The sequence below is a fragment of the Morone saxatilis genome, unplaced genomic scaffold, assembly GCF_004916995.1.
Source record: "Morone saxatilis isolate NCDOM2014 unplaced genomic scaffold, NCSU_SB_2.0 Contig7, whole genome shotgun sequence".
Classification (NCBI taxonomy): domain Eukaryota; kingdom Metazoa; phylum Chordata; class Actinopteri; family Moronidae; genus Morone; species Morone saxatilis.
The window spans coordinates 19,274,762-19,285,470 of NW_023340246.1; the positions used below are offsets into that span (position 1 = coordinate 19,274,762).

At 39.1% G+C, this 10,709-nt stretch overlaps 1 protein-coding gene across 1 annotated transcript in view; it reads right to left on the reverse strand.

Annotated features, from left to right (window-relative positions):
* The window catches only part of galnt14 (UDP-N-acetyl-alpha-D-galactosamine:polypeptide N-acetylgalactosaminyltransferase 14 (GalNAc-T14)), a 124,514-nt gene that overhangs the window by 51,342 nt on the left and 62,463 nt on the right, over positions 1-10,709 (reverse strand). The window contains exon 5 of the mRNA XM_035679179.1: positions 6,039-6,137. Coding sequence (XP_035535072.1) covers positions 6,039-6,137 — 99 coding nt within the window. The remainder of the gene's footprint in view (positions 1-6,038; positions 6,138-10,709) is intronic.

The following is a 10,709-nucleotide window of genomic DNA, read 5'->3' on the forward strand; positions in this document are numbered from 1 at the left end:
CGCTGACATCACAGTTGGCCTCTGTATGTAAAGCTGACAGTGATGTCATGAATGCTTCCTGTCGCCGACATCATGGGATTTCTTCTTCAGGTGTTTGTGTAGCTGTGAAACCTGAGAGAGCTGAGACAGATTTAGACGTTTCTCTATCACACACACACACACACACACACACACACACACACAGGAGTTCCCATTCTCTGGTTCACAGGCCACTAGCTATGAGGCTTAACCTCCCCTCAGGCGTGCTGAGGGAGAAGCTATCTTCAGCTCACAGAAAATATTATCACCGCTGACAATACCGCAGTCGGCTGCCACAGAATAGCAGCTCTATATCTGCGCCGCTCATTTCCAACACTATATATCAATTTTAGGGGGAATTTTTTGAAAATTTTTCATTACCTACAGCTGCCATTTGGAGAGCGCTTTCATCCAAAGTGCCTTGAGAGCGTGCATTTTTAGAGCTGCATGTGTGGCCCCCGGTGGGAATTTAAACCCCACTCTCTGGCATTGATAGAGCTGATGCTAAATGGGAACTGCTGTACGCCTGCCAGGGTGAAGGGTTCAATTCCCACAAGAGCCACCCATGCTCAGCGTGTGTGCAATCACAGTCAAGGGAGGGAATTTGGATAAAAGCTGTTACCAAAATGCATAGTTCTTCAGAGCCCAGAACGAAAGCAGCAGAGGTAATGTCACACCCTCCTGTCAGCCAAGTTGCAGCTCCTCGGCTCTTTGGTTGCAGCTTGGAAAGGTGACGTATAATCAAATTGACATCTGCGACACCTCGTGAGCATTTCACAAACATGGAGGATTTCTGTCAGTTCGATTAATGACAGATATGTTTGATCGATTTTGTGTCTTGTCAATTGGCAAAAACCAGCAACCTGTCCATCGTACGTATCTGCTTCTTGCCAAGTGCATGCTGGGAGAGGATCCAGCCCCCACAGCCCTGAACAGGATTAGCAGTTTAGAGAATGGACAGATGGATGGACAGTCAATTAACTCGCTAACTATAGCAATAGGCTCGCTAAATGTAAAACAGGTGTGGACTGAATCTGAGTAGCAACACTTATCATTTCATTTTCAGTGTTCAAACAGTGGGCCTACATCAAGGACAGGAGAACTTTTTTACGTGATTTTGAATGAATGGCTGTAACTTTATGGCATAGGTAACCAACATTTTTGTTTGTTTATTTTGTTTTAGCCACACTAGCAGTGTGGATCTACTCCATCACTTTGTTCCATGAAATGTTGTACAGTCGTTCATGGTCCCCAGATGATGAATCCTACTGACGTTGGGCATGACATTTATGGCATTTAGTGACATGTCTTGACAACTAGACAATGGACCGCCACAAAATTCTATTTTTTAGAGCCACAAGGAGGTCAAGGTTTTCACTTAAATATATTAACTATATATATTTATACATTAACTATATAATATCCATTATCAGATCAAATTTCATATTGTTTTGTTTGTTTGTTTGTTTGTATGTTAATAGTTGATCTACTGTAGCCAACAAAGCCATTGTTAACAGTTTGCTCAGGGTGAACTGACTTGTGTCAAACAACTACTCAAACAGACGTACAGGACTAGTGTGTCCTTTCTAGCTCCAGTTTTTAAAGCTTTAAACCTAATTCAACGTTGTGCATTGACAACTCTCCATTGGTCCTCCACAAAGCCAGAGGATTTGTTTGCTGAACGTGTAACGTAACTACAAAACCTCTATAATAGATTTCAGATTGTTTAGCTTCTCTGCTGGCCCGGATTTATGGATTTATTTACACCTGAGAAGTGATGCTTTCAACTGTTGTGAGCAAGATATCTGCTCTGTTGGTTACTGTAAAAACATCGCAACTCCTTCATGTGTATGGGGCATTTTGTTTTGTATCTCCTATTGTAAATCAGCTGCAAAATTCCTTTCACTAACTTTATTCCCTATAGGTGAGAATTCAAATTAGTTTCTACTGTTCTTACGGTGTTAGACTTTACTCGGGGTACGATTTTATTTCTTTTTTATCCTCTCTAAAGCTTTCTGCCTTTCCATATTTCCCTGTTCGTACCTCAGCTTGGTTCCCTCCCTCTTTCTTCCCCTCTCTCTCTCTCTGCCCGATTGGGTAGCTGACAGCCAGTTCTTCCATCCTCTACCTTGCTGGAGTAATTCATCACTCCTTACTTTCCACCTCTGCATCCACCAGTCTTTCCATTCATCCGCATCCCGCCATCTTTCTCCCACCAATTTCTCTATCAAGACCTCTGACAGCAATGGAAGAATTTCACTGCAAAAATGAGATGTCCACTATTTGGGGGGAAATTATTTTTTCTTGTATAAGATTACTATTAAAAAATGTGTATCAATTAACATTATTCCTTAAAAATAACTTTTAGCTTTTTAAAGTTACACACTCCACTGTTTTCATTGCATGTTAAATCTTCCTTGCTCTGACAGAAAGCCTTTCCCAGCAGATCCACAGTAACTGTTCTTGAAAAAAAAAAAAAAATCCTGATTCAGCCACTCAATACGTTCGCTTCTGTCTAACTACCAGTGATGCATTATGCTATATATCTGCACCCAGTAAATACTGTCTCATCACTGCTGATCTACAGAGCTACATCTATATTTATCAGTCTCATTCAGGGGTCAAAAGGCTAGTTTGTCCACATTAAATGCAGTCTTGTCACTGCTAATGTGCCATGATCTATATCTGTATTCACTCATTGCTGTATGATGATGTTTGTTTAGTGGATGCTGTATGTATAAGCTCATCAGTGATAATCTAATGCCCCATACAAGCACTGAATGGTATCTAGGGAATACAAAGTCTTATCACTGATGATCTGTGATGCTACATATCAGCATCATATAAACACTGTATAATTTTGACAAATATTGTCTTATCACAGCTTAGGTTGGGAGCCAAATGCATATATTTGATGGATGCTCTTTAATCAGGAATGTTAAATTATATCTGATAGATAAAAGAGTTTTTGGTGGGACTATACATGTTTTTTGGGACTTGAGCCTATTGGCCAAAATACTTTCTATGATGATGTGCAAGAAAAGAATAAAGATCGAGATATAAATTAAGCAGAGCAGGGTCCAATAGAGTATCACTTAATCTCATATAAAACAGTGAACTTGCAGTAAAAGCAAAGACTATCAATCTGCCTAATGACCTCTTCCTAATAAATCCTGAGTGATCAGTTGTAGAGGAAGTGATCCGGACTCTGTACTGTGCGTTTTTAGGTCCACTGATTTAGAAAGTGCTGAGCTGGTGCTGATCTAGAGGGAGAGATCTCTCCCTCCCTCATCCTTTTTCCCAAGATGCTCCTGTGGCTCCTCCATAATAATGGAACCTTTGCAGCTGACACACACACACGCAGAGCCAAAACAAACTAAACCCATTAAAACCAAATATGTCCTCAAAAGCTTCACGTCTTCTCTCTATCGTTCTCTTTCTTTCTCTCCCTCCTCGCCTGCTTATCTCTCGCCTGGCGGAGACAGAGAAGATGAGATCAATTTTCGGATCAGAGCTTGATTAAATATCGACAAGGCCCAGCTCTCCCTCAGAAAGCAACTCTTTGATCATGAGATGAAAAGCTTTCAAAGTGCCCATCATTGTCTCAGAAATCAAACTTATTAAAGTTTGGCCTGCATATCGTCGAGCCCCGAAGCTCACAAAACTCCCAAATTATACCCTTTTATAGTATAATTGTGGCCATTCAATACGCTTTCAGTGTTTTCTGAGTCCCCGGAGCAAAGCATGATTGCAGATAGTAAAAAGAAAACTTATCTAGCTATTATCTGGCTATTCAAGGTTTTTTTTATGCTTGAAAACTGACGCCTGAACTAGATTGCAATTTTTTGCTGTCTTCGACTAAATATCTTTCAAAGTCTCTTAGAAAAAGTTTTTATTACAGTGAATATCTTTTGCAAAGTTTTTGGATATGATCCAGTGAAGTTTGGAGAACAAGCAGGTAAACATTTTTCAAAAGTATTGACCCATAAAGAGCGATGACGTAGTACTAAAGTACTTGACTTCACATCATAATAGCTGCACACATTCAGATTTAGAAGCCACTAACATCCTTTGCTATTAGTTTTTGTGCAGGTTAAATGCTGAAGGGCATGGGACATGGAGGTTTACGACTATGTCTAATGGGACCAGAAGGTATTGACACATTTAAAATGGTTTGCTGCAGGTTTACCCCAATAAATATAAATATTACTATTTCAAATCTCACTACACATATAACACTACACCGTTTAAAGCAAAAAAAAAAAACTCTCCAGAGCAACTTTTTTAATTTTAAAGTCAGCCAAGTGTATGTTTTCCTTCCACATCATCTATGCTTGCTTATTGCCTGTAACAACATTCTGTATTCCTGCTGGTAAATGTTTTATTTTTTTTTTAAATGATCCTGCCTCAAAACTGCAGCACCATAGGACAATAACTTAACTTCGACAAAAAATAATGGTGAAAATCGTTCAGTGTAATGCACTGCCCATCTCAGATCATTTAAATAAGTTTTACTTTATATGGTCCTGAAATGAAGTAAAAATCAGTGGCTGTAAGGTGGAAAAATCTGTCTAAAAACTAATGATTTGCTTTGGGTCAGCAGTAATGTAAATAACACACAATGTAAAGTTAATGGGCCAAAACGTGCAAAACCACATGATGGTCCATTAAATGTCCAATTAAGCAAGGCACTAACACCAGATCCAGTCAACTGTAACTCTGACCTCTGACCTCTCTCTGGAATCATCAAGTAAAAAGACACTTAACTACCTTGGAGCTAGTGAGTCTCTCCCACTAAAGAAGAAGACACATTAAAACATATACTAAATTGTGCAGATACTTTGGAAACAACTGGAAATATCTGTAACCAAACACCAAGCTCAAAAAAGTTGCATGTGCAGCTTTGAACATTTAAAAACTGAAAAGCAAATATAAAATATCTAAATAAAAATGTTTTGGATTATTGCTGCCTTAAATATCTTTTAAATAGAAGATATGTTCATTAAAATGTTTCCGTGTCAAATAAAGCTGTTTGCAGCAATAAAGAAGCTTCGGAGGATCCTGTGTATCCTGGTGAGAGCAAATGTTCCAAATTTACAAACTAAAAATAAAAGGAAGCTAAACTACTTCCAGCTCACACACACACACACACACACACACACACACAGCAACACTTACATACTGAGTGCCAGAGCCAAAGGGAGCAGAGGGGCTCAGGGAGACAGATTGTCTTTTAATTGGTTGAAAACTGCAGAGCTTTGAGAAGGGCTGAAGGGGAGGACACACACACACACACACACACACAGACTCTCTCTCTCACACACACACACACACATTCACATAAAATACACAATGTCCTCTGTGATAGTACGGAGACGTGGCCGGTCCCTGCTGACTGACTGGTATAATGAGCTGAACCCACGCCAAAACCTGGAGGTGTGTGCGTGTATATGGGTGTGTGTGTCTGTGTGTGTGGGTGTGTGTAACTGTTTGTGTTGTGTGTGTGTGTGTGTGCTGACCTGCTGATTTCATCAAACTAAAAGACAGAACGATGGTCCAGAGATTGAGGGTCAGGGGAGTAAATGTGTGTGTGTGTGTGTGTGTGTGTGTATATGTGTGTGTAGGTTGTTGTTCCTTCACTGCATCTCTAGTGTAACTTCTGTAACATCAGCCAAAAGTTTAACTGATACGAGTTTCTGAAGACTGACACTTAGAGGGATAATTCAAAAGTATCAGAATTCTGTGTCATTAAATTGCATTTCCTTGAAAATATTGTACAAATAAGATGTGCATAAATTATATTTAAAACAAAATTACACCTTTTCAAGTGTAATGATGAAAACACAAACCCATATCTTCAGATTTACATATGCATATGATCAAACTTTGATGTGAGAACCTGAATAAAATAAAAACCCCAGTTACAAAATAAAGTTAGATGTATTTTATACTATTTTTGTAACACCAGTTTTACCACTGAACCATAATATCTAAGAAGTCTCAGGTGTGTGATGTGTTACCTCCTGATGGTACGCAGCAGGGTGGATCTGGCCTCATTGTGGAAGGTGATGATGATGGAGGTTGGAGGAAGATCAGAGTCATAATGAAGAGTGGTGCACCTGCAAAGAGAGAGAGAGAGAAAACATGACATCAGACCCATTGAGCCACTGGAAGGCATGTCCCATGTTAATGTACATTTACCACAATTAGTGAGTCGGAATATATATATATATATATAATATATATATTGTGTTGCACACATGCAGATTTACTGCCTGCGTCGTCCACATTATGAAAAAATATTGCTTTAAAAGTTCAGACATTTGATTAACAGTAGAGAGGGTAAAAGAGGGTTATTAGTCACAACTGTAACAGTGCACAGCATTTGTAATGGAAGTAACAATAGAGCATAATACGAAATGCTAAACGTTTATCTATTGTCACACGATATATATCGTCATATCGCACAGCCCTACATTCCTAAAAGATCGGTCATTCAAATAAAATCGGTTCCTCTATCAACAGTTGAGACGATAATATGTACAAAAATGGAAAATGGGGCAATTTCTCATTGAATATAGTTTCAAAATAAAGTGCCTCAACAATAGCCACAATGCTCTGTAATAATGCTGGCTGGTTACAGTGATATTACAAGTGAAAATATCATCAACACTTTGCACATACACACACACACACAGTGACCAAATGATCATTCCAGACCTGTTGAAGATGAATTATAGATAACCAGCCAGAAGCTCATTAAAATACACCACATAACAGTGAGTGCGAGTGTGTGTGTGCTGCCTTCGCTGGGTCAGCAGCCTTTTCTTCTAAAAGAGCAGAGGCAGACACACATGCACACACACACACACACACACACACACAGTATAATGAGAAGACTGGCCTTTACCTATCAGATTGATGGATTGGTGACATTTTCAAACAGAAACAGTCTGCTAGTTCTGTTCTGGCCTTCATTTTTAAAAACCTCACCTTCCTTGTGTGTGTGTGTGTGTGTGTGCGTCCACCTTGCACGCCACACTACACCATTAGCAAGCTTAACATGTTGTTTCCTCCTGTTTATCTAATCTGCTTCCATCATGTGTGTTTCATCATCTGTTTACTGAAAGCGCCTCGGACTGAATATTCGGTTAAAAACATTGAAAGGCTGGACTAAAATTTCCGATTTTTTTTACATGTAAAAAGGAGTAAAAAAAACAAAATGTCAAATGTAGACGCTATTTTGTGAAATATGACACTTCATTCAAAAACATTAATGACTAATACAATAAATTACAACTTAAAGGCAGAATGAGTAGGATCTGTCAGTTTCGGTTTGTAAACCAGGGTATATGCAGGAATTCTTTAGTTAAATTTATTACATTTTAAGACCTTTTAAATACTCTTTCAATGCATTTTAAGATCTCATTGCCACTTTGAGTTCAAACTAGTGTCATTAGTGACAAACTTAAACTTACATTTACTATAAATTGATTGTAAGTTAGCACCATTAAGCAGTCTTAGTTTATAATAACTACTCGGACCACTGTATCGATGCAACTTAATTCAGATTAGCTGGGAGGGAACGGTCACTCAGAGGTCAGAGGTCAGCAGTATGAAGTGACAGCCATTGTAGTAGCTTCAGCGGTGATGGAAAAATGTGTGTGTCACCTCATGGAGACTTCCAATAAGAGGTAATTGCAGTTGAAATGATGAGGTGGATGTGAAAATTGATAGTAAAACATTGTTTAGGTTATTATTTTACAGTCTACACAGTGTGTGTGTGTGTGTGTGTGTGTGTATATATATATTGCAAAGCAGTCGGTAAAGTCTGTTTACTGCTAAGATGGTTTACAGGTAGGCCTACATGTGATAAGTATATTAGTGGTACAGGCGCTATAAATAGCCACAGTAGCGCATAAAGGGACCTTTATGCGTAACCTTATCAAGCAGTGGTCAATTAGTGAGTCAGTGAGCGTGCTTTTCTTTTTCAGATGATTTCCAGTCTAGCAAGATTTCCATAAATAAACTACACAGAATTCCACAACGCACCTACGCAATGATTAAATTAACACAAACTTTGGACAATTTTTGAAAACAAGCTACAAAATGTAATACTTCAGAAATTAGTGTATAAGACTTTTTAATACTAAAGGGCGTTTATTTCCACTTAATTGATTCATCAACTTTGAATAAGACCCCACATATATCTCACATCACCCCCAGCACAGCACAACAACTCCTCTTGGATGTTTACCATGGATGCACAATCTGGCACCTGGTTGTTAAGTTTTTAAAGATTCCTGCCCTGACACCCTGAGCGTTGTTATTGGCTGGGGGCTACACACCCACTGCCCAAAGGTTGACGCAAAGAAACGTACCAAACACAACAAAAAAAGAAAATACAGGCAGAGTGCAGGGTCTCTGTTTGTATGAGTCTGTGTGTTTTGTCCAAATCTTACTCCGTCTGCCTTGAAGTTCAATGGAGTCATGCACTACCTAACATCTGTGCTCTTGTGACATACAGACTTAAAGACGTAATTGCAATGTAACTGATTAAAATCTGAAACTAAATAAGCTCAATTTGCTGTTTGTAGACACAGAAGCAAAAGAAAGACTTGTTTACTTGCAGAAAATGTGGGAATGTTTAGTTATTTTATTTCAAAGAAAAGCAAAGATGTCTTCTGGAATTTTCTACAAACCTTTTCATATCCTACAACACAAAGACTGACATCACTACTTTTTGTAACATACAAACTCTTATTTATAATAACCCCAACATGTTTCTCAGCTTGCCACCGAGAAAGATTGGGTTCTCTGCTGCTGCCCCACTTTGTAGTTCAAAAAGATAAGATACACATTTTTCACAGAAAAAATTTAGCTTGTGTAGCTTAGAGGCAAGAAAATCTGTCTACTTTTGAAATAAAACCTCATGAAAAACATGTTGACTCAATGTGATCTGGGAGGAAATTCCATATCAGAGGACATCAACAAAATGTTTAAGAAAAAGTCGTAATCTCTATGAAGTCTGGTCACTTCAGTCAATCTGTACAACCAAAACTCACACAACATTAGTTTAGACCAGATTTTTATGGATCTCATGAACATCGCTTCCTTCACCTTTTCATATAGGGTTGTCTAATAATTCTGCGTCATTCTCCCCAACTGTATGAAAAGAGCTGAATATAAACTTTCCAACCTAGCTCCTACAAAAACCCAGTGTGTCCCATCAGAGTGTCCTTGAGAGAAACATTGAACCACCTCCTGTGATTTGCAGTGGGGTTACAACATATGCTCAACTCCTAATTTGTTGTATTAACAGGTCGGCACAGCATCAGTCTGTGCACACGAGCACCCGGCTGTGAAATAATACTATCGGCACCTCATTAACTTGCAATTTGATTTTTTTTTTTAGTTTAGAGGCACGATGATTAAGTGGGGAAACAATATCACCAAAGCAGATTACAGAACGTAAAAGTTGAGAAACAAGCGTATGATTCATGCTTTTATTGTTGTAATGTGTGCATCTAAAGTAGATGGGATGGGGAGGGTTCAGTGTCTTGCTCAAGGGCACATTGGCCTGTGGTGGGAAGTTTCCTGAGTCAGTTCAGTCTACCTTTTACAGTTCCTACCATCTTTTTTCATTATTCCTCTCTTTCTATCCCTGTTTTTAGCTTTTTTAACTGCATTATCCGCTGCCTTTACCATCATCAAATCTTATGCTGTTATAAAGAATACGATTTAATGATGATATAAAGAAGACAGAAATAGACAGAAAATAATATAAAATAGTTATGCATACTAGCTCATATAGAGTCATAGAGTTGTAAACACACATATATGTTTAAAGAACAGGCTGAAAGCAGACACTGTCACTTTGCATTCAGATTTCTTTCTGTCTTTCTTTGCTTCCGCCTTTCTTCCTTCATTGTCTTCATCTCTCTACCAGTGAGAATAGGAATATGCGCTGTATATATTTGTCATATCATATCCCATCATGCCCCTCTCTGCCTCCTCCATCCCTCTATCTCCCCGTCTCCATCTTTGGTTTTCCTGCATTTGATTTATTCACCAGCTTTACCAGAGAGGAACGATAAGAAGATAAAGATGAGCTAGCTGCTACTGTGTGTGTGTGTGTGTGTGAGAGAGTGTGTGTGTGTGTGTGTGTGTGTGTGGGTGTGTGTGTGTGTGTGGGTGTGTTGTTGTTGGTGTGTGTGTGTATGTGGGTGTGTGTGTGTGTGTGTGTTACAGCAGATGATTTCTGTGAAATCTCACACTGAGAAAAGAAACGAGCCTCTGAAAATAGAAGTGAGAAGACTTAGAAGAGAAACTGTCTTTGCTGTAACTTAAAGACGCCACAGTGAGTCAGAGCTGCAGTGACTGCGCTCAGTCTCCGGAGGGCGGTGCACTAAACACTCTGATCTTTATTCAGTATAAATTCCTTATAAATGGCGTATAAATGCCGGTTTTGCCGAGAGATATCGGTGTTTTACTGTTATAGAAACTATTTACAGTCTTTCACTGTCTTAGTTTGACAGTTTCACTGGGGGGAGGGGGGAGGGGGGGGGTTCTGGTAGAGAGTAACGAGGTATCGATGAGTTTGGACTGAAACTCAGGAACAAACCAGAGTTCATCATATGACAACAGGAAGACAGGTGTGAGTTTACAGGTACAGCACACACACACACACA